This window comes from Poecilia reticulata, linkage group LG13, assembly GCF_000633615.1.
Source record: "Poecilia reticulata strain Guanapo linkage group LG13, Guppy_female_1.0+MT, whole genome shotgun sequence".
Lineage (NCBI taxonomy): Eukaryota > Metazoa > Chordata > Actinopteri > Cyprinodontiformes > Poeciliidae > Poecilia > Poecilia reticulata.
In genome coordinates this window covers 24911888-24938909 of record NC_024343.1, presented here as the reverse complement: position 1 = coordinate 24938909, position 27022 = coordinate 24911888, and the positions used below count along the sequence as shown (strand labels likewise).

General features: G+C 37.7%; 2 protein-coding genes across 3 annotated transcripts; both read right to left on the bottom strand.

Annotated features, from left to right (window-relative positions):
• Positions 1-236: 236 nt before the first annotated feature.
• serpine2 (serpin peptidase inhibitor, clade E (nexin, plasminogen activator inhibitor type 1), member 2) lies at positions 237-11339 on the bottom strand. 2 transcript variants are annotated; one of them, XM_008426198.2, is made up of 9 exons: positions 11246-11339; positions 7129-7407; positions 6799-7026; positions 5119-5316; positions 2119-2314; positions 1944-2041; positions 1468-1554; positions 1266-1349; positions 237-1170 (listed from the first exon to the last, which is right to left on the bottom strand). In XM_008426198.2, exons 1-9 carry the CDS (start codon positions 11268-11270, stop codon positions 1133-1135), a joined length of 1233 nt encoding a protein of 410 aa, XP_008424420.1. In that variant the 5' UTR covers positions 11271-11339; the 3' UTR covers positions 237-1132. The 2 variants fall into 2 exon arrangements, with proteins under 2 accessions (XP_008424420.1, XP_008424421.1); XM_008426199.2 differs by lacking the exon at positions 11246-11339 and adding an exon at positions 10117-10416.
• Positions 11340-11866: 527 nt separating this feature from the next.
• Positions 11867-26776, bottom strand: prss59 (serine protease 59, putative). The gene is made up of 9 exons (XM_008426197.2): positions 26504-26776; positions 25653-25834; positions 23757-23989; positions 21757-21892; positions 19353-19467; positions 16150-16351; positions 14926-15016; positions 13680-13882; positions 11867-12789 (listed from the first exon to the last, which is right to left on the bottom strand). The coding sequence occupies exons 1-9, from the start codon at positions 26714-26716 to the stop codon at positions 12683-12685; spliced, it is 1482 nt and encodes a 493-aa protein (XP_008424419.1). The 5' UTR covers positions 26717-26776; the 3' UTR covers positions 11867-12682.
• Positions 26777-27022: the final 246 nt, after the last annotated feature.

The window sequence follows — 27022 nt, the reverse complement described above, 5'->3', positions numbered from 1 at the left end:
ACCAGGACTGATGTGTATTTAGCTCTATCCTTCTTCCCATCAGCTCCTCTGCTGCTGCCTCCAAGTTTCATCCTCAAAACAGTTAATTCAGGATAATTTTCTAGTTTTCCACTTCATACGTTTTGCACACATTTATATTGAGATCAACACCAAATTTTCTTTACTAATTCTGAGACATCTGAAGAAAGTTGACTGCACTTAATTTCCAGGTGTTAAAGGGGACCGAATACAAATGGTAAACTTCAGATTTTTACTTGTAAAAATTGCTTGAAACCATCAATTTTACAACCTTTTACATCAGATTGTACTACTTCAACAAGTGAAGTATCATACTGAGAGTCAGTAAGAGTTTACAGTGTGAATACTTTCTCAGTGAATCAGAGATGCTATGCTTCTCCGTTTGAAAAGCAGTTTTCTTTTATGCTTCTTTAACAAAAGTTTCTCTTGGTCAATGTGCTTTTGGTTCGGTACAGATGTGATCGATTCCCAATTTGATCCTCCAACCATTTTTGCATAAATTAACACGATTGCTCAAGAAACAGTCAAGAGAAATAATCATGATGCTCTTTTCCAACAAAAATGTTTTACCACAATAACAGCAAGGCACAAATTACTGACGTTATAAATTTCTGTAGTTTAATTTTTGTTTCCACATGTGAAGGAACAGATCTTCTCAGTAAGGAGAAAACAACTTTTAATGTAGGCAATAATGCACTTCAAGTCTTGATGGCATCACCATAACGAAAGAGGGAAACAGGCAAACCGGAGTTACATGACTCAAGATAGAAAAGTTTAAACTGAAACAGAGACACCATAAATAAAAAGATCATCATACTCCAGAGTTAAGAAATTACACATGTGACATTTAAAGTCTTTTTAAAAAGTGATAAAGCCAAAAAAGTACACCAAAAAATTAAAACAGCAGGAAAACTTAGTCTGCAAAAACATGTTGGAAGACATGTTATGCGTTGCAGAAAAATCAACATAAAAAGCAATATTTAAGACAAATATATGTCCACATTGTTCATAAGTCAACAACCACAGCACATCTGTGTGCTTGTGTGTTCATGCATGACAGTGTGTAAGCATATCAGGTGCTGCTAGATGAGCCAACAGGAACTGAAGGTGGGCTTCATGGTTGGTTGATCTGACCCATAAACAGGATGGTCCCTGCAAACAGAAATAAAGACAGTTCACAAATATCAGATACTGCTAATGCAAATCTAAAATACACTCATCTATGTTTTGCGAATAAAACTGCAGACCTGTTGGGTTATGTCTGATGAGGAACAGAAAAGGTCTGTCCACAGTCACCCAAAGGGGAGAGGAGCGAGCCATCAAGATGGCAGCTAAACACACACCACAACAACTCAGATTAGTGGGGCGTATAAACAAATACTGGGGGTAAAGCATGCAGATTTATGTCTGATCAAAAACAAAAAAAAAAAAACAATCGGGTATACTTACTGGTGGTAGCTACTGCCTTCGTCCCTTCTTCATTTACAATGATTTTGGATTTCTGCAGAGCCTTGGAGACGTACACCGGCTCGGTACCTGGGAGAACGGCAGCAGTTCATCTTACCTCAAAATAATGACTTCCTGTACATTAGTTTTTACTTCAAGCCACAAGATGGCAGTAACGCAAAAGTTTAAATCCAATTCTTTTTGAAAAAAAAAAAAAAAAATCTTAAAAAACAGATCTGACTATAGCACCACATGGTGGCACTACAACCTTTTATTCAAAGCTGCATTTCCCAAGGCCCACCCTGATTCAGTTTTCACACTGAGGAGTGAGACTATTTCAACTTCTTACTGGCTCTCAGCAGTGATTAGGCAACATTTCTCCTCAGGTTTTCACACTTACTCAAACCTAAAATCAACCTGCTTCAAACACATTCATCCTACTAGTGTGTATGCGTCACACTAACAGGGCTTTCACTCACTGAGGTGTGTGAAGTCGGCCGCATCCTGACTGAACATGTCTGCTATTCCCAACGCAGAGAGAGGAGCTTTCAAGTCTACTTCTGCATCTGCAGAAAACCTACAAACAAACAGAACCGTGCGGTTGTTGTTCATTTCACCAAAAGCCACAGTTACGTGTGTGTGTTTAGGACTTACTTTGGAATGAGCAGGCGGACTTTGCTCTTGCGCATGAGGTTGGCCCAGCTCTGCACAGTGGCTGTGCTGATGTGTGGAATGACACTGGACAGAGGCGTGTCCTCAGCGGGGACAGCGATCAGCATGCTGATGGTGTTGCCATGGTAAGGCAGTTCAATCACCCGGTATTTGACCCCCTGGGGAGTGGTGGCCATGCCTAAGAACATAAGAAGCTTTAGAAGTTAGCTTGAAAAGAGATTACAAAAAAAACAAACACAGAATACTGGTTTATCATGCTTCATATAAAGCTTTCTCCAATCGAATACTATCGATTAAAAGGAAGGGAATTAAATTGTCAATAGCAATCATCTCCCTCTTTACGTCTACATTTATTTAAAGCCCTGGAAAAATTCTCGCAAGTACGATTAGATGGGGTTGAGGGAAAAAATCTGTGGAATCCAGAGATAAGAAAGACTGTAAATGAGATGTAGGAACCTGGAAAAAGATCCAAAATTAACTTGGCGGCACAGACCCAGCAAAGTCACACTGGGGGACTAAAGAGAGGGAACAACGTGGAAGAACAGAGACTCTTTTCACAAGAGGCCAACTTTAAAATACCTCTAAGAAGTAATCAGGGTGTGAATCAGCAAGGACGTCACCAAGACATTGAGGGAAATTTTGAACCTTTAGCCTCATTTTTGCATATTTTTAATGCTCAAACGGGCATTCATTTGTCAATGAAAAATAACTCACTGGTGGCCAGTAGAAGACCGAAGACTGTCTGGCTTTTACCACAGTACAGATTGATTGGTCTTTAAACTATTTAGAGAGTCCTAGCATAGAATCACTTAAAAAACAAAACAAAAAAAAAAAACACGCCTTAACTTATTTCTAAATCAAGTTTTTCATGTAATTCCTCTTATATTTCATAAATTGATCCTCGTGTCCCAAAACATTGCTCAGTTTTTGGGTTTTCTCTTCAAATCTGCCGTCTAATTTTGTCTTGTGTATTTTCTCTTCCGTTTGTTGAAGCACTTGTAATTTTTATCTTGAAAGGTGTTATAGTTTTACTTGTGGAGGACAAATGGTCATAAAAAGGCAGAAATCTAAGAAGCATCAAAGATGTTTATTGTTAGAGATAAAGTCGTCATAAAAAATATAAAGGGAACCAAAACAAGTGAGGAAAAAGTGTGAATTAATTTAATATACTGAACTCGCAAAATTTCCCAATGTCAGGAAGCTTCATCCGTTTCAATTAATTTTGGTTCCGACTCCTGTTCCGGCCAGCTGACTCCTATGACACGATAACACATCCTAGATATATCATCATCCTAGCTGCTATAAAAATGGGAGCTCTGACTGTCCAGCAGAGAATTACATCCATCTTGCAGGGTTCTTATAAAAATTGACTTTTATAACTTTAAAACCTTCGCTTCAACAAACACCACCAGGTCACCTAAAATATGCAAGTAGGGAGTTTTTTCACTTCCAGGTTCAGCTTAAAAGTTCAGAAATTGAAAATAAATCAGCATCTGACTTATTGTGTTCATTTGACAAACTATAGCGGGTCAACACATTAACCCAGGTGTTAAAGCCATTGAAGTTAAACTTCCAGTTTTGCTCAGACCGATTTTCTGATTTCTGTTAAACTCTTGTCCTTTTCCCTTTTTATATACACACACTCACGATTATAGAAAAGGAAGTATATTTCTACTGTAAACTGAGCTAATAAGAGCTTCCAATGATTTATGATGAGAACAACAATTTACATTTTAAATGTTTAATCTTCTTGACTTAGAAAACCATCAAGGGCTGGGAAATGCATCCAACATGTGACAATGTTGAGAGATTTTTAGTTTGTCTTTTTTTTATAAATGTCAGCTTCTCAAGCAACAAAAATTAAAATATATTAATTTGGGCTCAAAAGGGAATTAAAAGCTTGTTAATGTCACAAGCTCAAAGCGAACTCAAAACTGCAAACTCTTTGAATGAGGTTCTAAAATTATAAAAACAAATAAACAGCTAGGAAGTGACAAACTGTCACAGACATGCATCTTCTTTTGTGCCCTCTCCTTTTAATTGTATAAATTACACTCTCCTTCTACTTCAGTTATTCACCATTGACGAGCCATCAAAACAAACGCTGATAAAACATTGAAGTTTGGTGTTGTAAAGGCTTACAGAGGTTTTCAGAGCCCCTGAAAACCTCTGTAAAGGTGCTGAATGTTGCATCTACAGTAGAAATGAGGGAATCTTATGCTTTACAGCTGAACATGGCCTCAGTTTATTACAGTCGCTGGATGAGAATCTATCCCCCGCACTCACTGCACCACCACAGCTCTGACATGTCTAAATTTAGTTGACTGACTCGTGCATTATTGCATTTCACACATAACTAAAAACATCATGTGGATGTGACACGTCTTAGCCTGTAATTCTTTACAACTTGCCACAATCTGGACCATGAATCACATCCTGACCGTTATTCCACCAGAAGAATAAAATTAATATAGTAGAAAATAATTAAATTAACAAATCTGAAGTGTACAGTCGTACTTGCAAGGTATCTGATCGGGCTTCAAAAATAAATGGCCACTTTTTCCCCACTCCAAGTCGACATGAAAATAATTTACCGTTTCAGGACTAGGGCTGATACAAATAATCGGATGAATCATGATTAATACATTTCATCAATCAATCATCAATCATCAACTAATCTAGGAACTGATTAATTGTTAACAGGGATATAGAGAATAAAAAAAAAAAAATTTCTAAAAAAACTACTTGTTTAGCTTAATTACGCCAAAATTGTACGAATTTTGCATTAAAGATATTTTTTAAAACAAAAACCTTCTTTGCCTTGAAATTCAGTCTCCCCAGAACTCCTAAAATGGACATTTATGTCTGGTTCACATCATTTAAAAAAAAAAAAAAAAAAAAAACTATTAGGCACATTTGCAGTGTGTTTGCATGTCATCCTTTCATAATGAACTCCAGCTGCTTCTGAGCATGCTCACTCACCTAAGTTAAAGATGGACAGCTGGGACATCATTGACACTTTGTATGCATTTCCATCACCGCCAGTGAACTCCCTCATCTTCGTGTCGATGGGCTGGAAACCCGACTTCCATGAGCCTTTGAAGTAGATGGAGTTGAGAGCGACCAGACGGGTCAGAGTCGAATCCAGCATGTCCGCTTTGATCAGGTTGGTGATGTGGCCTGCCCAAATACACAATGGTAAAAGAACAAAGTTTGATTAAAAAAAAAGAAGAAAAAAACCCCCACTGTTTTATATTCAAATCATGTTGGAAGAAGAAGTGATACTGCAGACTCATAGGACAAAAGGTTTGCAGAGTGGTTTGTGAATTATAGTCCAGGGATGATAAATTAAGGCAGAACAATAAGAAGCATGAGTTATACTTGAAAGACTCTCATTGCTGAAATGTTAGATCAGTACTGTTAAAAACTAGTGTTGTAACTACCAGCCTTTCTAGGCAGGAAAAAAAACTTATTGGATTCAAAGGAATTAAACTTCAGCAATATTTTTGCTAAACATTCTGTTTTGTCTCGTTTTTTTTCTTTTCACAAATAAAGGTTTCCTAAATCGCACTCTGTGTTTTAAAGAATGCAAATCCCAAATTGTGTTTGAGAATCTCTGTTTTTGTGAATATGATGGACTTGATGGTGCATTTTCTGTTTGAGACAGAAAAAGTAAACTGCAACTAAACTGCAGCCCAGGTCTCCAATTAACATGGACTCATCCAGTTCAGGTGTGATTGGTCTAAAGATTTTAGATCTAGAAACGGAAATCATCTACTTCAGTTTTAGAGTTATCTTTTTAAACAGCTGTTGGATATCATTTAACATTAGCAGAAGAAAAAGCTATGAAGGAAATGGTAACGCTTATCAAAGTGTTGAAACATCAATTAAATCTGATCTGTTATTGGACATTCTTTAAACCACATACAACATGTTGCCAGTATGATTTTACATCAGTGGTGGCTTCTTGGATTATTTTATAATCCAATATTAGTAGACCGCTTGGTAATATTAGTGGACCATGTCAACACAACAGAGCAACTAGTGAACTACTTCCTTTCTCATTTCAAAATAAGAGTCTTAAACAGAAAAGGGTGCCACGCCTACAGGAAACCAAGGCTGAAATGATGATTATTAATCGTGATGAATCGATTACTGGAATAATCTGCAACTCATTCAGTAATTTAATAATTAAAAACTAAAAAAAGAACACATTCACAGCAGTAAATAAGCCCAAACTGTAAAAATCTATATAAAAATTTTGCATTTCAGAAATTAAAAAAAAATATCTGTGCAATAATGTTCTACCCAGAACTACTCAAGTAGCATAGCTTTAGCTTCACCCATTTTGTTTATTTGCATCTCTTAATGCATTTCTAATATTATAAAAAAACGTTAAGGGTTTACAAAAAAAAAATTATTAGAACGGCAATCATTTTTATAAGATTTGTCAATTAATCCTCGGAATAATCCATAGATTACTAAAACAATTAGTTGCTGCCCTAAAGACAAACTTTATTCTAATAGGAAATATTGTAATGCATTGAAACTGCAAATTCAAATTAGATCTGCAACAAAAAGCAACAAATCTTTTTAACATACACAACTGAGTCTTCAAAAAAATGTGTATAGAGAACTGTACCAACCAAGCATGACCCCTACCTTTGGTCTTATTCCTGACCCATTGATTGATATAATCAGCTGCTGCAGTGGGGTTGCTGAAGTCCAGGCTCCGGCTCTCACACTGGAAGTTTGCTTTATTGGTGGCCATAAAGGTCTCCTCCATTGGGAAACCGTTCTGGCTGAACATGGCGTTGGTAATCTGCACAAGGTCCTGGTTTGACTTCGAAGTCAGGTTTTTGTGCAGCTTCTTCAACATCTTATAAGGACCTGTGCACAACAAGTGTATTTAACCTTTGGATTGATGTTAAATAGTGATTTCAAATCATAAAGGACTCAATACCAAATTCCTCTGTCTAAAACCCTCCATACCGTTTTTCTTGTAACGCAGTGCACTGATGATTTGCTTCCTCGTTTCCCCATGGGCTCCGGGCAGCAGCATGCCGAGGATTGAAGCCACTCCATGGGGTGAAAGCACCACGTTCTCTAGAGGCTTTGAGCGGACTACTTGCTGGAACACCTGTATGCCCAGATCGGAGCCGCGTTCGCCATACGAGGGGGCCGCGGACAGCACACCCTTATGGGCGCAAAGGGTTACCAGCGCATACAGGCAGAGGAAGGAGACGTGCTTCATTTTGATCTCAGAAGCACCTTGAAAGAGAGAAAGAAAAGCAATGAATGAAGTTATTTGATTGTGCTGCTCCTCATAGAACAAACCTGTTATCAAACATGAATGTACCACAACTTGCATTCCTCAAAGTCTCCATGGCCACTCATTCCTTTCACACAACTCACTCCGGTTTTCTTGGTAATAGTTAATTATCACACACGCTCCTCGTCATCCTTTGAGGAGCAAAACCTTTTATTTAGCACAGCTGAATCAGAGTGATGAGAACAGACCCACATTAAAAGGTTTTCCATTTTACTAGGCTACACCAAATCTTTAGGGCCATCTTAGGAAATCTGTTTCAGCCTGCTCCACTGATCAAAGCAAAGTAAAGTAAATATGGTCACAAGAGCCAGACTTAATGCCTGCCGGTGATGAGCAATGAAAGGACGCTCAGCTTTACTGCAAATATTGCTGCTCGTCTTGTGTAACACCCACATGTAACAACATGATTGGCTTGTTTGCCTTTTAGATGACAATTTATCTTTCCTCTAGGAAAAAACAAAACGATGCCCCCTTAAGTGGACACCTTTAATGGGAAACTCAAGATCAGGGTCAGCCCCAAAAGTAATAAAAATAAACTGCTGCTGCTGCTGCTTTGAGCCCCTAAACCAGTTCAGTGTTTCCAAGAGTGCTTGAAGTTTCACTCAAAACAGATTGACAAATGCATATTTTAGAGCATAATATTGATTGAGATAAAAAAAAAAAAAAAAAGAAAATCTATTGGTTCGATGGAAACGCTGCAAAAGGACAACTTAAAATAATCTCATAATGTCTGCTGGTTGTGTCTGATCTGTAATCACGTCATGGCTGTGTGTAAAACATGCCAAGACCTCCCAAATGAAGCAGTTTGTTTTCCAATAGTTCCTCTAAGAGACTCAGACATGACGTTTTCAAGTGATATTTACCAGGAAATATGGTGACTACACCGCTTCGTCATGAAAAACCTATTGCGTCAGTCAGTTTGAGGTAGCCAGTGTAGTCTACTTAGTACTATGACGTCCCATGTCATTTTCACACTCTCTCCAACCTGTTGGACACTAAAAATCTGATCATTTCCCATTTAGTGAATCTGAATGGGAAAGTGAAGCAAATTAAGATATGCCAGCTTGCTAATTAGGCTGTTACAACACATGAAATTAAAACAATAAAGCGGACGGATTTACACCTAAAGTTGTTTTATTCAACCCTTTTGAAGAGTCCAATTGTGTCTCATGAAATATGCAGGATTTAGAATTGATATCAATCTTCTAGAAATATCAGAATCACGCAAGAGTCTACTTACTCTAAAACAGGGGTGGGCAACTCTAGGCCTCGCCGGTCTCCTGCAACTTTTAGATGCGTCTCAACTTCAGCACACCTGAGTCAAATAATGAGGTCGTTAGCAGGACTCTGGAGAACTTGACTGCACTTAGGAGGTGATTCAGCTATTGGATTCAAGTGTGTTGAACCAGGAAGACATCTAAGAGTTGCAGGACACCGGCCCTCGAGGACCAGGATTGCCCACCCCGGCTCTAAGGGGAAACCACACAGGACTGATGTTTACAATCAGATTTGCCAACAATGCTGAACGCAATAATCAATATAAAAGGCTAAAGGCGCTTTAAAAACACCATCTGTCATTTTCTCATTTCAGAATAAGGAAATTCTGTTTCCATCCAGTCATTTAACACCTACTCTCACAGTGTGACGTCGGCTCCCAATATAAATAATGATCAACTGCAGAAAGACTTTTTATAAGACTCATACACAGCTACAGTACATTATTGAAAGCATTAATCTAAGTCGCACATAACAGATCATTTCCCACTCAAATATTATCTCAGACTACAGTTATTTAATTAATCATGTAGAAAAGTTAACTTTGTAAGATGGTGAACTTTAATGTAAGCGCATTTCTTGACATGTACTGATTGTTCTTATTCAAGAGATTGTAAATTTTTTGAAAAAAAATATTTACAAGAACCCTTTTATTTTTAAGACATTCATATTTCATAATCATTAGACAATTAGGAACGTCAAAGTTCTTAAAGAGAAATGACATTTAGTTCAACTTTATATCAACATGTCAGATCTTTATAGATTGGGAAAAAACACCAGATCAGCGCTAATTTAGAAAATACTAAACATGTATATGATCAATCACAGAGAATTTGCTCTGGCAGGGAAGTTATCTGGAAGAAGTGGGAACCCAAATGAATTCCTGCTTAGGGCCCTATAAAAGCTGGGACCGACCCTGCTAATTTCTCAGAAAAATTGGGTTTGCTCCAGTAAAAATCACCTATTTTATTACAATGGCTAACGGCTTACCCTGACCATCCTGCAAGGCATTAATTAAAACAATGCGTGAGAACAGSRGGGGGGGGGGGGTCGAAGAAGCTACTCAAGAGGGAGCACACTTTCTCTTTGAACAATAACAATTCAAGTCACGTCTATAGGCAACTGTTTGCTTTAACAAAAAAATAAAAAAAAGACCTTTGTGGGTTGGTGTTAAAACAAATAGCTGATCGATGTAAAATGCAGACTGAAATCATAGAAAATTAGCATATCAAAAGTCAAGAAAAAAAAGTGAGAAGTTAACTTTGTACGCCCACTTAAGCTTAAAGCAACACTCCGTCCCTTTACGCAGCACATATGATATATTCTATATCCTTTACAATTTCAAGAGGACAAAGTTAAACGGTTCTCCTTACCTTTCGTGTGACGTTTTCCTTCTTCGACTTATCCCCCCAGGTGATACTGCAACCTTATATCGGTCCGTTACTAACTTAAGTCCAATCGAGAAACGACGGTTCGACCGTAATATAACGTAAGAAACAACGTGTGTTTATTCCCGCTAACCGGAGCACTACAACTGAGCTCACCGTTGCTTTGTAAGAGGAATTTATTGGACTGAGCTCCGCCTTCTGGTCAAACAACCGAGCTCGGAGTGGGAGCGGCGCTCGCTCTGATTGCATCAAATGCTGAGTTATATTACAACTACTTCCTCTAGACCTCCAAAATAAAAGCACGTTCATACTGCGTTTCATGGAAGTTAAATGTTCAGGTTCCAAGTAGGAAAAGTTACTCCCATAATCGTGTAAGAAGAATAAACAGTATGATGAAGACTACGAATTAAACCAGTCAATTCAGGGCTGTATACATTTGTGGAGAATTAACAGATTACAAAACAATACATAAAGCTGAACATCTGACAGAGACTTCCTTACTCCAGCTGATCCATTCTTTAATATAGCTAAAGGTGAACCTCAAAAAATCCAGAAGGTACTTTATTACATCTTTCAATTTCATGAATACCTTGATCATCCGACAATCTATTTGCAAGCAAGCCTGAGTAAATTCCACACCCAAACCATAAGTATCTGCCAACTCTGTTATTCACCTGATTGGAATAGTGATTCAGTTCCAGCATTTGTGTTATCTTGTATTCACTTTTAAACTTTTTCTGTCAGTGAGCATAAAACATTTTAAGAAGACAAAGTAACTTTTCTTGGTCGAGAAGGAATGTGCTTCAAAACATCACTTTTGCAGCAACTGTATGTAAAAAAAACCTAAGAATCCAGTTTTACAGCATGAGGCACCAATACAGGGGCTTAGTCCGAGCCAGAAATGTTGGACTAAACGTTGTGTCTGGCTGGGATGAATTAAAAACAAACAATGCAGAGCAGAGTTGGGTCAGCATGTCTGTGTTTTGGATAAATCTCAGGAGATGGCCAGAACAAACAATAAACATGCCCTGTATGATAATCATGTCTTGCTAAGCTTTCGCAATATCCTATTTGAAACAATGAGGCAAAGGCAAAAGTAGGGAACAGTGCATACCGATCCGGTCTTTGCAACAGTTCATGGTCCTGCTGGCGATAGAACACTTCCAATAAGCAGAAAAGAAAAGGAACACTCTTAATAATCAGAAAAGACCATCTTTTTCTTGTTTTGATGGTTATGGCTTACAGAAAATGAAAACCCAAAATTCAGCATATCTGAAAATTTGCATACTGTGACAAACGTCACCAATGGAAACTCATTACGTCTCACCCTAATCAGCAAATTAACTCAAAACACCTGCAAAGATTTCATGACCCTTTAAACAGTCTCTGACTCTGGGTCAATCGGTTAGACATTCATGGGTGAAGACTGCTGATAGGGCACCCTTCACAGGGACAGTAAACCACACAAGGTCATTGCTGAAGAAGCTGGTTGTTCACAGAGTTCTGCAAACAAAAATATTAACAGAAAATTGAGTGGAAGAAAAAAAAAAGAGTGGTAAGAAAAGATGCACCAGTAAAGGGCAGAAGCACAGCCTTGAAATAACTGTCAAGTGAAATCCACTCCAGAAGAGCCAATAAGTTAGACATTTGTTGGTCTAATGCGATATTTTGTACTTGGACGCTAATTCTGGGGATTTCTTTACCTGTAAGCTACAATCATTAAAATTGCAAAAAGTAAAGGCTTGACATATTTTATTTAGTGTTATTTGAATGAATCTATAAAGTTACTGTTTCACTTTCTGAGATGACTAGCAAGAAATATTGCACCTTTACACAATATTCAAATTTTTTGACATGTACTGGTGCATGGTGGTTGGGCACGTTTCCCCGTCAAACACAAAAACTGAGTCAGGTCCCAGCTCTAAAATGCTGCCTGTCTTCATTCTTCTTGTTGCAACATGAGAAAACAAAGGATGAGTGTGCACTGGTTATTGTTGATCAACTTTATGATAACCCACATTTTGAAATCTACTGAAATTTCCTACTTCAAAATGATGTTCAGTAGTTTGAATTATATTGAGATGAAACAGCGTGATCAGTTATACTGGTATGACCGATACAAAGTGAGATACCACATATTTTATTTAAAAAGCAAACTATATTATAAAAAAATATGTTTTTTGTACTCGTAAACATCTTTTCATATATGTCTTAGTGGTAAAATCAATTTACCAAACCTTTTTTGTTTTTTTTGTCCCTTTCCAGGGGGTTATCAGACTGCTAAACAGCATGTATTTCTTCTACAGTGTCACACAATACACTGGACTGAGAGGTAAAAATAATTCAAATTTAATGTCAATAATAATTTTTAAAAATGATTTAAAATTTTAACACATTAAAAACAAAAACTTTCCCAAATCAAACTTGTGCAAAGGTGCATTACAAGACTTCAAGGAGCTGAAAATTTGGCAGTACAGTAAGAAATCAAGTTTGAATTTCAGAAATCAGAAGTGATGCGTTTGCTTTGTAAAGCCGAAGGAGCCTTCAATCACTACTTCAACCACTGCTGGAGGAGCAGAAAGACGTGATCCCGAGCCTCAGATAGCTGGGGAAGATCTTGGCTCCTTGCTGGGTACATGTTAGCACAGTGAGCAGTTCCTGCATGAGGGGAAAAAACATGACCATTAATGGCAGTGCAGAGGAAAACGTCAGCTGTAAAATTAAAAGACAGTTGCCAAAAACAAGTAGACAATATTTATTCGTCTGCTGAGTTATTGGCTTTTGCCGACTTTAATGATTCACAGATCAGTTCTGGGACGGGTAAACACAGAACATTTCTTTAAACATTAAGAAGGAGCTGAAACCGAAAATGAATGGGGAAGCAGAAAGCGCCGTAACTTTAAGGGACTTTCAAAGAGCTTGGGGAGGATACTGAACAAAAGACTTAAAATAAGAAAAGAAAAAAAGCAGCGTTTGTCTTCTTTAAAGCAAAGTATGTACTTTTGCTTGGAAAAGTGTTAATCCCCTAGGAATATTTCACATTTTGCATACGTTTTTCTTTTAGAGTTGGCGAGACAGACTAACACAATGCAGTAATTCTAAAGTGAGAGTATAATTTTAAAAAGCAGCAAAGAGCTGAAGAAAAAAAATGAAATCCAAGTTTTATATCATCTTAAGGGTATATTTTCACAGAGAAAATTATAGCTCATATTCCAGATTCCTTCCTCTTTATATTGTGGAACACGAATCACACATGAACTGTACAAGTGTTGCTTTACACACACATAAAAAATGCAAAGCACACAGGGACTTAAACCATGTCTCAGACCTTAGTTAGGGAGAGTTTCATACTTTTATTCTACATTGGATATTAACGGAATCACTGACGCTTCTTCTTAAACAGAAAATACTAAATAGACCCACAGACTAACATGACTACAGACCTCAAACGCTTATTTTTTCCTTAAGCTCATTAAATTTTAACTTAATAAATCAGATTGATCAGTCATTATACCAACATGGTAGCAGATTCAGGTGCATTTCCTCACCTTTAATGAAGACAGCAGGGAGCTCAGCTGTGATGTCTGCAGTGATTCCCAAAGCATGCCACGGGTCGATGGACCCGTTGGGGAAAACGATTCTGCTGGACTGGATGTCGTAGCCACCGTAATACTCGTTGGTCTGGGCGACAGCCTCTGCCACCTCCTCAGCACTGATGTTGTAGAAGCTTGCACACTGTTTCACCTGATAACTGGATTCAAATGAGAGAAACAGATTCTGCATCTGGGAAACCATAGTTCCGTAGTTCATAATTGTGAGGTGGAAGGAAAAGGATGCGCTTTTTTTTTCTAAGAAGAAAAACACGACTACAGACTCTTATTCTTATTCTAAGAAAAAAAAAGCATGGCACAACTTAAAAGCTACCAAGAAATAAACTTCTACATAAAAATGACAGGGTGGCACTTCTTTCAATTAAACAGTGAAGAAGCCAATAAATCCATGGAAACTCTGGAGGAGCTGCAGAGATCCAAAGAACCTGTAGATGCAACAACTATTAGTTGCACACTACATAAATCGGACCTCAATCAGTAAGCCAAAAAAAAAGCCACAGTTGAAAGGTTGGAGTTTTCAGATTTCAATTATTTAAGCAAAAGACTTGAGACTCAGACAAAGGTTCTCCATTTAGAAAGACAACAATCTAATGATTTAAAACAAAATCTTATGTATTAGAATGCCTTAGTTAAAGTCCAGGCAACTTGAAAATTCAAGTTCACACATTAACTCTTTAACACAGTCCAAGTCCGTACCTACAAAAACTAAAAACAACACTACATGCAATCCACAATAAAAGTGTAAAAGTATATTAGAGAATATAAAACCACGTCATACACTCTTCATTCAATCTTTCTGAGCTTGAGCTCAAAAAATTATTTAATATTTCTGTCTCCATTAAAGGTGGCTGCATTCTGCATATTTAGTCTTGTGAAAAACATTAAGAAAACTGTGCATCATTTCCCTTCTATTTCACACAGATGCTCCACTTTGTGTTTTTTTCCCTCTGTCATATAAAATATTATTATTGTGCTTCAACATTTGCAGATCCAATGTGCGCAAGTGACATGAATGCTTTTGCCAAGCACTGTAAACAATGCAGCGTCTTTTCAAAACCAGAAAGGAATACATTAAACAGTGCATGATGTATAACTAATAAAAGGTGATTGGGTGAGCAGGTGCACTGTACTGAATCATAATTATGAACCTATTAGGCACAGAGACAATGTGTGCTGCACTCACTCCAGAGGGAAGCCGGTGAATGGCTGGTTCGGTGAATCTGTGCTCTGGTAGAATCCAAATTCACTGCAGGTCTGATAGACCCACTGTCTCCCTGACAACACATATGCATAAAAAATTTAATCACTGCTGCATATTAACTTAGTTCTGCGAAACAGAGGCAGAAACAACAGAGAGCGGGCGGACTGAAGCTTAGCTTTAATGGCTATTAGAAAACAAACAAAAAAAAAACAACTATGTCCTTTTAGTCATCCAGCCTTAATGAAGAGAGGAAGGAGCTCAGATGAAGTTGAAAGGGTGGCTAAGGAAGTTTATGCGGCTGGATCACAATGGCCTTCTGTGAGGACGGTTTATTTTTCTAACAATCCGTCCAAGTTACAAAGCAGAGTGGAGGCCAATAACATCCAGTGAAATGCTGAAAAATATTCCAGATTAAGGCTGTCCACAAACATGGACGTATAGCATTCCACATTTCTAAAATTTCCTTTTCTAGACAGATTCATGTTTTAAGACAAAGATGCTGACCTAAATGTTGTCCATGGATTTATTTAGAGGTTTTTCCATGGTAAAGAAATCCCATTTTAGGTTTCCTGCTAAATAAGACCTTGTTGTCTTATTTAGACATTTCCTAAAAAAAGACTTTCAGCTACACCCAAATCTTGGTTCACTAAATGACTTAAACCACATCCTAACAGTCATGTCTCCAGAAAGGCTCTTACAAGTCCTTTTGGCTGTTTATGGAAAGTTTTACCATGATATTGCAGTTGTGTACAAAACACACACATCCTGTATAAAATAGTGTTTATTCTGAGCATTTGTTATATAAAATTTTTTTTTTACAAGTGTTCATACCCCTCTGTTTACATTTTGACACCCATAGCACACATATTGAGAGCAAAGCTGAGTTTTTTTGCCTTCATATGATGTGTGAAGGAAAACTAACGCCATCTATACCGTAGCACATGGCGGTGGTAGCATCATGCTGTGGGGAAGCTATACTACAAGGAAGATGGACAATAATGAAAAATAAAATACAGATTAATACAGAAAGAAAAAAACGTGAATTCCCTTTCCACGTCATAATGTCCTATTTTGTGTTTAGCATAAAATTCAAATAAAACACATCAAAGTCGGTTGTTTTAATGTGAAACAATGTAGACAAGTTTAATAAGTATGAACACTTGTGAAAGGCAACAAATCTACATGACGCAGAGTGGATGCACCCACCTCCTCCTGCGGCCGGCCCATCCCAGGACGTATTCGTCATGTCTCTGACGTAGTTACTGAAGCTGACATCCAGGCATTTCACAGAGAACGTGTCCATCATGAGGCGGGCCACAGCAACGTAGCGGGTGTATGGATCTCCCAGTGAGGCGTCACCCATCACGTCACACAGGACCTTGATGGTTATGTTGGTGCCCAAAACCCCCTGCAGACAGAAAAAGTACATTATTTATTTGGAGCAGAGGCTGTACATGTTATAAAAGGACATGGTGAGGCAAAAATAATCTTGTGTCTGAATACGCAGTGATCTGTAATGATTGTAGCTGATGAGCCACAGCTACAGGAAGGTGGACTTAACAGGTTTTTTTCCTGCCTGGCTGAGCTGTAACCAACTGGATGACATGTAGATGGGATCATTACGATCGTCGCTGCAGTTCTATAATTTATGATGATCATCTGCCTGACATGACTGGTATGTTCTCTTGCTTTTCCCATTTTGAGCAGCGGCTAAGGGCAACAGGTTACTTTCCAAAGCCATATTTTATTCGATAAAAGTTCTTCGACACTTGTCAAATTGTGAAAACGTTAAATCCAAGTGTGGCAGTGTCGAAAAAAATAAAGAAATAAGTGAATAAATGAGCAAATAAATAAATAAATAAAATTGTTGCATTTATACTAAAGTGCAAGCAATTTTGGTAGTGTTGATATTTGTTAAAAATATTATTTCCTAACATGGAGTTGGTTGAATTTTTTTTTTAAATGACAAAAAAAAACCTCACAATAAAGATCAACAAAATATATATATATATATATATATATATATATATATACACAATAATCAATCAGGGAGAACATGCTATAGGATTACTTTCTTTTAAGCCTTTTGTAATGTCTTTACTAATGGTAGTAATAAGAGTATTAATGCCGTTAATCGGTGAAATGAGACTCGAGGAGGAACCGCAGATGGTCAGCAGAGCACTTCACAAGTTCTTTTTGTAACATGAATACACATTAGTATTTAAACACCTCTGTGACGAAAGCAAAGTGGAACCAGAGTAAAATGTCCTGCATGTGCACACAAACCTGGTCAATAGAGATGGTTTACATTCAGGTTCTGGCCAAATACTAATCTTATTGTGATTCTTGAGGAGAAGCAAAGACAACTAAAAACTGATAAATGTTTATTATGCCTGTTAGATGAAAAAAAAAATCCAAAAGTTGTTGGATTTGTCAGTCTGAACCAAAATACTTCACACAACTATGGCTATTGCAAAACTTAGGAAATGTATTTAAAGGTTGGGCCCTGTGGAAAGACAGATATAACATACAGATTCATTGATATTTTAATAAGGAAATAGAAATTTACTATCTTCCTGAAACTGCAGGTTAAAAGTTACACAGAAAAGCACTTCCTGTTGATTACGACATATTTTCTGCGTCAGAGTTCTGTTGCAAAACATTTACAAGCCAGCTACTGTGTTAAGAGTGTTGAAAAACTCATATTGGCAAGAAAAAACTAAAACAAAGTAAACAATGGGAAAAGTCAGCTGTTGGCAGATTCTGGGTAACTATGGCGATCAGCTGTCACAGTGGCCGTAATGCTCCTCAGAGAGGCTCTCCGTCCAGTACTGTGGCAGGGGCCAGCCAGGTATACACTGGCCTGAAGCAATGAGTGTCATTTACTCCAAGGCACCTGGGAAAGTAAACAGTTGGCAGTGATTACAGTAATGCATGTGTGCAAAACTGAAAACACTGCAAACTAAAAATGACCAGTGATTCACCCGTCATCATCATTATCTGAGGAAAAACAGGAAGTGTTGGGAGGTTATTCTCAAAGCTACAGTTCATAAAGCACACCATTGATAACCCCGCGGTTTGGGAGCCGGCAGGCCGATTCTGATGATTAAGTTACGCCTCTCTCTTCCACACATTCCTCAGCGGTACCTAAAACCCGGTAGCTCGCTCTGCACCCGGCCCTTTGTGGTGGAGAGTTGACGCTGGGCTGTGCTTGTTAGCTAGCGATGTGCACTCTGCGGCCCACTGCTCCTCTCAGTTCTTTTACAAGCGTCTCTTTGGCTTGGGGCGACAGGAAACCAGAGAGACCAAAGAGGCTTTTGTTACTTTTTCACATCGGCTTATTGGTAACCGGACTCACGTCCCGTCAAAGCAGCAGGGGGACAGAGAGGCGATGGAATGGGGAGAAAATGGGGGGGAAGGGATGAAAGAAGTAACCAGGAGGACAAAAAGACACCAAGAGAAGAAAACTCATCCTGAATGTTCATTTTTACATGACATGAAAATGTTGGATAGGTTTGAGCACATCGTGTGAATAGTGAAAAGAAACATAGTGAGCTGACTATTTCACATTTTACCAAGGTTACTTTGTTATGGCTAAGTCTTCTCTGTAGACAAGTCCCCCTCCTTCCAATGTCACACCCTCACAAACAGTCTTAACCTTTTCAACTTTTCCACAACAATCAGCTGTTTATGTTACTGAGGGCGAAAGAGCTGCAATTCAACAAATGAATACAATGGAGATTTATATTAAGATATTCTAAATTTAAAAAATGATTCATTAAATTAATGCCTTAAAACTGTGCAAAGCTCTGCACAATGTTTCCTTTTCAGTTTATTCAGGCATGAAGCTCACAATGATGATATTCATTTCTGCCTGAGCTCAATATGTACAAGAGACCGAAACAAAATATAGACTGACTCCTTCCAGCCGTGTATCAAAGTGAGAAGATGTTTCATTTGGAGCGCCAAACTCTGGTATCGATGCCACCCAAGTTCCAACCCCAAAAAAAGCAGTTAAAGCAAAGTCTCCAGGTTGAAAGTCAGTTCACAAAGCGAGGTTTTATGTGGGGATTTGTCCAGTGAGAAAGTAAGGGTAGGAGCACAGATTGCAGACAGATTGCAACTATGAAGCAAGCTGGCTCTTTTTTAATTTCCACAGTGGTGACTGACTGCTTTTGGCAAAAAAGCTCGTTCAAAATACTCCAAGTAAACTTAGCAGCCAGGTCATTTAAATGATAACTGGACCAAACTCATTTTTCTGGTCATATCGAGCACTTGGAGCATTTTGGCACACATTCATAATGACTGACAGAGAGCTTAGGGTTAAGTGTGAATGAATATGTGGTGAAAGAGGAAGCTGGAATTGAAGCAAAGACACCTAAACTACACCTGTACTGACGCCCCCTCACCTCAAATCCTCTGTTGTCTTCGTTGTACTGGACCACATCCATGAAGTTGCCAGCCACCGATTCCAGGAAGTAAGCAGAGTCCATCTCTGACTGGATCTGCAGTGTGGAACATAAACTGGAGTGGGAAAAGGAGAGAGAAGGAGCAGAGGGAAAAAGAAGAAGACAAAAACAATAGAAGTTAATCAGAGAAAAATGGAAATTAAAGAGTGAAGAAAATGTGGGTGAAATCAGAAAGAAGAACAAAAAATGACAATAAGCATCTTGAAGGACTCCTCATTTTTCTAGTTTTACTGCTAAAATCTATTCTGAGTTTAGCCACAGACACGTTTGGATACATATCCTACTGCAGTGTGGCCAATTGGCCAAAGTCACAAAGTTTGAAGTACCACAGTCATTCCTAATTAAAAATAGATTTGTTTTAAAAATCACCTCAGCAATAAACAAAACCTACAATATTTGAATAAAGCAGAGTAGTCTGATTTGTGTCGAAAATTGGTCTGTGAAAATTGGAGACCTAAATTATAAAAAGGGTTTCGCATGTTGACCCTTAGAAGAGAAGCATATAGTTTCCAATTATTTTTAATCAAAAGTTAGTTTTCCATTTTGTTGGTCTGCAAAAGTGTCCAACTATGACAAATAAAGGCACACAGATTTCTTTTTCTGTAAAAGTCTGCAGTTAGGGAAGTTTAATGAATGGGTGCCGGCCAGTCTGCTTTATTAGTCTTATTAGCAATTGTGTCCCTAATTACTAAGAAATGAAAATGCAAGGAAAAATAAATATGACTAATAAAAGCAAATGCTTGTTGTTATAACTAACATTTTCCATTTTAAATATCTCACCCTGGAAAAGTGCTCTTCTTATTAACACCCTGTGGTTGCGGTCAAGACATTCAGCATTCTTGAATTACAGTCCACTCTAAGACAAAGTGATGGGTTCAAATGGCCCCTGAACCACACTTTGGGAACCTCTGTCCAACTTTCCCAATGAGAACAAAACTAAGGTCTGGATATTAACGTTTTGTTATCGTTTACTGCATAGGGTTATCTGCCAAAGGCGTCTGTGAAGACAGCTGTAGGTGGCAAAATTACAACTTTATGCTGTTACATTTAAGATCAATCTTTTTATTTGTCCTGATCTGGGACCTGAATCTAAATTTCATACCACAAGCTAGCTAAGTGGTATGACAAAAAAAACCAAAATCCTTTATCCTAACAATTTTTTGAGTGTTTATGGGTGCAAAATTATGTCTTGACGCAAGTGCTGTGTTCTGCAAGTAACTGCGGACTGGGAGCTGGACAGGCTTCCTGACCACTGCTGTGACCTTTGTGTGTTACTGTCGGCATGAGAGCATGTCTGCAAGAAGCTTAAAGAAGAGATTTTTCGTGTGGTCTGACCGGTTTTCTTCCGTTTCCATGACCATATCAGTTTAGGACGGCACACCGCACCATTACAGAAGACATTGAGCTCTGCTTGTTTGGTCTGACCTCACAGTCACTAACACAAACTAAAATGGTTTTAAAATAGCACAGGACACTGTAATTAAAACAGGAAAGAGACAATAGATGCTAGAATAATTTGTAGTCTGTGAAGAATCGATTGGCTAATATGCCACTAAAATCACCCTAACTCTACATTAATCCTAGAGAAAAATTGATTAAACTCTTCGTGAACGGACTTTTTGCTAAGTATGCTAACCTCTCAAGCTAACAGAAAATATTCTGACATGTAAATTACAAAGTCTTTTCAATACATCGTGAGTCTTTGAGTTAAAATAAAAAAAACATAGAAGTAGGAGTCAGAAGAAATTTGTTTTATAAAATTTGTTCATAATTAGTGTATTTTATTGGTATACAATTTATATTTTTAGCCTATATATGTCAGGTCATGAATAATTTGGGCTTAACTGTACATATTTTTATTTTAGGTTACCCTGAAGAGATACAATGTAAGATGCAGTTTAAATTTGAATTAAACAGTCACATTTGAAATCAGAGGTTTGTATACATGAAATAAAAAAACATTACCTTCTTTTCTCAATGCCTAATGTTAAAAATCAGAACAAACTTTTGTTTCAGGTCAGTTAAAATTTGCGAAATCGTTTCTTTTTGCTAAGTGCCGCGATCACGAGCAAAAGAACATGTCTGATATTTTCTTTTTATGAGTTTTTTTTACTTTTATATAAAATATTACAGAATCTCTACTTGCTTTATTGTTCAGTTTTCAATTCAGTAGGTGATGACATCAGCAACAGTTCACATATTGAAAACAAACTTGATTAAAAGACAAATCTGTTTTGGCACAAGGCCTTGAAAGTAGATGAAGTTGAACTAGAAATATTTCCGTTTATTTTTCATGAACTACAGACAGATGAGCATAGAGTTTAAGATGACAAATGCACTGTACTTGAAATCTTTGGTGATGTTTTCAAAGGTTTTCGGGTCTTTCAGGCGTTCTGCGAGGGTATCTGAAGCCTTTCTCACAAGCACAGGGCAATCTGCATTTTCTGAGGCCAGCGAACGCCACACAACCTCCAAGTACTCTGGAAAAGCGTAAAGGCAGAGAGAAGGCAGAGCACTTTAAACCAGCATGACCACAATAATACGGAGCGCCGGCTGTAGTTAAAAACAGAGAGCTATTTCTGAGGCAAAGCAAAAGCCTCAAGTCATTCTGAAACCAGTGTGTGAGCCAAACCCCTTTTTTAAGCATTAGAGTGTATCAGGTTTCAGTGAGGTCAAAAGTGAAATGATGGGTGAATTCTACAATTTATGAAAGTCAAAGAGCTCAGAGGTGGAACTCGAGATTTATGAATAAATTCCCTACAAGTTATTCTTGCTGGGTTGCTGAGCACCTCTGTTGGTGCCGTTTTTGGGACTAAAATTAAACCTCAGAACATGATGTTCACTGCTCTTGGTGCGTTTCATCTCAGCGTTTCCTTCAGGTCATAGGGACTGAGTCAAATGTGTGCAATAGTGTCTTAAAGATAGCAAGAGTGTGTAGGTGGAAGTGCCTGGAAGTGGGGCCGTTCTGATCTGCAGTCTCAAAGGAAAAACAACAAGCTTAGCCAAACACAAGGCGCACACAGATAAAGAGAGGTGCATGGTTTGTCTAGAAGGCTTGGTTGTTGTGCAGCTCCAGCTGAAACTTGCACAGAAGTCAAAAACAAACTGGCCTGCTTGATGCCTGAATAAAAACACAAATTTTACAAATAGAGACACTTACAAATAAATAAGAATACAACTCCAAACTGGAGTTGTATTCACTAACACAAATCAGACTTTGCTTTTAATTATTAATTTAGTTGGATAGTTATTTGCGTCACTGTGTCTTAATTTCTAACAGATAATAAAGATTAGTGTTGAAACAATGCATTGGATTAATCATGAACTGATTACTGAAAATAGTGAAATATTTGTCAACTAATTTAGAAATTGATCAATTGTTAACTGAAGTATACAGACTCAAAAAAGGCAATTTGCTAAAAGAAGAACACAATCAGGGCAGTAATAAACCCCAAACTGTACAAAAATATGTAAATAAAATAGACATTTTACATTTAAGATTAGAAAAAAAAACTTTAATATGTTGTACCCAAAACTCTTCAAGTGGCATTGTTCTAGCTTCAATTGGATAAAATTCTGTAGTACAAAAAGATATCTCCAATTAAGCACTTTTCTTGGATTAACTGATTAAAATTATCAACAGATCAACCCTACACTGCACTGATGTTGAGTTGAGCAGAAAAAGCTTTTTCTTTTTTTTTTTTTTAGAGAAGCACAGTATATCACAAGTTTGTTGTCATAGCAATATTTGGGATTTTATGGCAAGTGATCTCTCTGCATCACAATAAAATACAGAATAAAATACAGAATAAAATAGAATAGAATAAGTATTTTAATTTATAAGGTTATTATCTGTATTGATGAAGGGGTATTTAAGACATTAGGATGTTTTGGTATTTTTTCCCTCTTGGAGTACCCATGACTGCAACTGAGGCTTACACAGAGCAATACACTTGGCTTCAGTCATCATCTGAAAACTCTTCTTCCTTTTACTAGAGTTCTCTTTATCCAACACTGAACTTTGTTTGGTAAACTGATATATTTAAAGTGGGGAAAAATGGAAAAAAAACAGATCAATTCTGTAAGGGGGGCAAATAGGTTTTTAAAACATACTGTAGTGTTTAAGTGCATATTTATTTTTAAAATAAACTCTAAATCCTAATTTCTCATAATTTTACTTCACTACCTCCCATAGATTAATTAATCTGAACCACATTCCAGGAGAAACGAAGAATCATTTCAGTGAGGCACAGAGGTGCCAATAGATTTGTCAACATCTGCAATAAGGCTGGCATTTAGCACCTGTATTTACAAGTTTCCTTACCATGTGGCGTCTCCTCTTACCTGGAAAATTGACAGTGGCGAACACGGGCGCACTCGTGGCCACAGAGGCATGCACCAGGTGAGGGTACTTGACCCTGAACCACGCAGCGAGAGAACCTGGATACGACCCGCCGAAAACCACCCACTTTCTGTTGGTCAGCCCTCGGTTTTCCCCCATCACAGTGCGGAAGTGTGCAAGGTCAGCCAGAGCCTGGCGACTGCTGAGGAAACGCAAGTTGTCTGCGCTGAGGCCCCTAAATGAAGAAAAAGTGTAAAAATTAAAGAACAAAATCACAAGCATGAAGTGAAAGTATACGAGTTGAAAATTTCTCATAAGAATTCAGACTCACTTTGAAAGAGCAACAAAAGCATTTTTTTTTTTTAAAAAATAATGTATGATTATCAGAGAACTAAATGAACCCAACAATATCTCTGGATGCAGGCAGCAGATGTAAAAGGAAGCACGGATGCCTGTGATCTTCAAGCCCTTTTCAGGAGAGCTGCTGCTGCACTGAAAAACAGACAATTCTCCATGGGAGATCTGTCAGACACTCGCAGCTGCTTCAACTAACTCAATACAAATAAATAAAAATAAAAAAAGATGCACAAACAAGACAGAGACTTCATTGCCTTTATTGTGACAAATGGGGAAATCAGAAATTCTGTTTGACACAACTTTACATATCATGGCACACTCAAAACAGATATCTGCAATGAAAATGTATATACTGTTTTTGCTACACTTACCGTTTTAGAAAAGCAAACAAATTTCAATATCAGAAAAATAATAGCATGAGTTAAAATAACAAGTGGTTTTCTAAATTTTATTAGGGGACAAATATTAGAATTTGGAACAGCATGTGCTCCCAATAGCCTTGATTATTTCTGCTAAAATTTATTTTGAAGTTAAACACTAAATTATCTTAAAGTCATCAGTGTGTGCATTTACATTATAGTTTCCTGAACTTCAGTCTACAAGCATGCATCATGGACATCTAAATGCAGGACTACCACCTAGTGGTGTTGTTGATAAAATATTGGTTTCTACAGCCATCTTTTCTCCAGTTTGGTTGTTTAATTTTGTAAGAAAATGAATCTGATCAAGCTAGTCTCTATAACTGTACAACCTGCTAAATCAGAACAAATGCTGTATATACACTTAAAATATAACAGAAAGTTATATTTCTGTTAAAATATAACAGAAAGTTATATTTATGACTTATTTTTAGATTTTTGTAATAATTACCTAATCTATAATTCTTTTTAACATTGGGAAAATAGTTACAATGTTGTCAAAATTAACATTTTTTCTGCAAAATAATACCTCGTATTAATTGGCATTAAGCACTGTACAGATCCTGAACCACTCGGTTAAACAAAAGACTGGAGCAGATTTTGCATGAACTTTATTCATGATCAAGTAGATTGTGCAGGTTCACCTTTACGTGGAAAGTTTTGTCAACACTCCCAAAACAGACAAGGAGAAATCTGTTGGCAGCGTTTGGTATAGCTGTTTAAAATCTCTTAAAATTCACCAACATTAACTGCAATAACATAATCTAACACTGAAAATGTATTAAAAATCCTACCTTTAATTTAGGTTAAATGTGGAGTAGAAAAAGCTATGTCATATTGGCAAATATGTTTCTCTTTACAATTCTTTTACAGGGGTGGTAATAATTGTGAGGTCAATAAACAGATGTTATGAACATATGACTGAACAGGAAACTGTATAATCTCAATATAATCAGCCTCCTTCCTCATATTTTGCTTGCTCTCTTTGGTACGGCTACATTCAGCAAAGTGGATTGTATTTCACTTCTGTGTTTGTCTTATTGAAGCCTAAACTGATTCATGTTGTAGCTGGGGACCTCGCGCCAACTCAACATCATGCAAATAAATCGGTAGCAAACATACGTTGTTGGGTGACTTTTCCCATAGAATCGGTGTTCCAGCATGAAGCAGATGGCTCCGAGTTTCTGAGCGTAGGTGAGCCAGGTGCCTTCCTTCATCCACGCTGGGTTTGCAGGGCCCTCTCCACCAATCATCAGAAACACTGGACCTCCAGGCTTGTAGAAGGCCTCATTTACAAAGTATCTCTGCAAGGGGAAAGGTGGAGAGTGAGAACCTCGACATATGGGCATACTTTTGCAATCCATTGCCTTGCAAAAGTAGGACATTTTCTCACTTTGTCATGTCATAGTTACAAAGACCAAAAAGAGAACAAAAAGCGTGAGGTGCTTTATTTTTTTCACACGCAAGTGAAGATCGGCTTCACTTGCATGTGAAGCCAATCTTATGCATGAATCTTGCAAATATCATTTGGGCATACATTTTTTTAAACTATAAGGAACATTTAAACTAGGGGTATTTGTTGGCAGCTTAGGTTTTGTTTGATTGTCCTCAACTGACCTCAAATCTTGTGATTTTTTTGAAAGTATGATACACATATCAGTCAAAATCGGAAATCGTCAGGCTTTTTAAAGACCAGTGATCGACCAAAAACCTGCAATCGGTGCACCCCTAAATTAGTCTGCTGCAGCTCTGACAGTACAGTGTTGTCCCACTGGAAGTTGAACCCTCGCCTTGTAAAGATCATTTTCCTTCCATTGATGGTTTACGTACTAATTTGGGCTAAGGGTAAAAGCTCAAGATGTAAACCTATTTGGAACAAAACATTTGTTAGCTCTTGCACTCAAAACAAGACATGAGCTCATTTTATAAATAAAATATGCGAAATATTTTTGAATAGACAGCAGGTGGCTTACTTGCTTCCAAGCTCTGCTGTCTCCACCATTGAAGTGATCCAGTTTCTGGGTGAACCACAGCTCCTCAGACACAGCTCCATGGCTGGAATCCTGCACCACATCAAACTTCCTGAAGCCCTTGAACCGACCTTCTCCCACAGAAACAAGGCCGAACAGTGCAAAACTGAGTGCTAATACTTTACAAAGAGAAAAGCAGTGCGTTTCAAAAGCCATGACGGCACAAACACAATAAAGGAAACAGACTGAAACATGTGACCCATAAAAATGAAGTCATATGACAAACACTACAGCTGCTTTATGTACTGACAAAAGACGTAGGAATTTTCAGTTTCTTACTTTACATACAAATCACGTCAGTAACACACAACTTTCGAACACACCTGGCACCTGAGCTAATAACAAGTTGCGTGTACTTGTCAAAAGTACTTGTTTTATCTTATAAACGTGTGTTGTGTATTAAACGTTTAGAGGTGATGAGTGGTTTTCAGTTTCAGTCTTTGAGTCAAATGTTGAGCAAAT

What these genes read in the sequence shown, in the direction of transcription:
- serpine2 (XM_008426198.2), bottom strand. Translation starts at nt 11,270, where the DNA reads ATGAACTGTTGCAAAGACCGGATCG. An exon ending in GGTCAGGAATAAGACCAAAG is followed by an intron (nt 5,317 to 6,798) that starts GTAGGGGTCATG and finishes GTATTTGGGCAG; the next exon opens with GCCACATCACCAACCTGATC. An exon ending in GAAGGCAGTAGCTACCACCA is followed by an intron (nt 1,350 to 1,467) that starts GTAAGTATACCC and finishes GTGTGTGTTTAG; the next exon opens with CTGCCATCTTGATGGCTCGC.
- prss59 (XM_008426197.2), bottom strand. Translation starts at nt 26,716, where the DNA reads ATGGCTTTTGAAACGCACTGCTTTTCTCTTTGTAAAGTATTAGCACTC. An exon ending in GGGAAAAGTCACCCAACAAC is followed by an intron (nt 23,990 to 25,652) that starts GTATGTTTGCTA and finishes TTCTTCATTTAG; the next exon opens with GGGCCTCAGCGCAGACAACT. An exon ending in TTCACCGGCTTCCCTCTGGA is followed by an intron (nt 13,883 to 14,925) that starts GTGAGTGCAGCA and finishes ATTTGAATCCAG; the next exon opens with TTATCAGGTGAAACAGTGTG.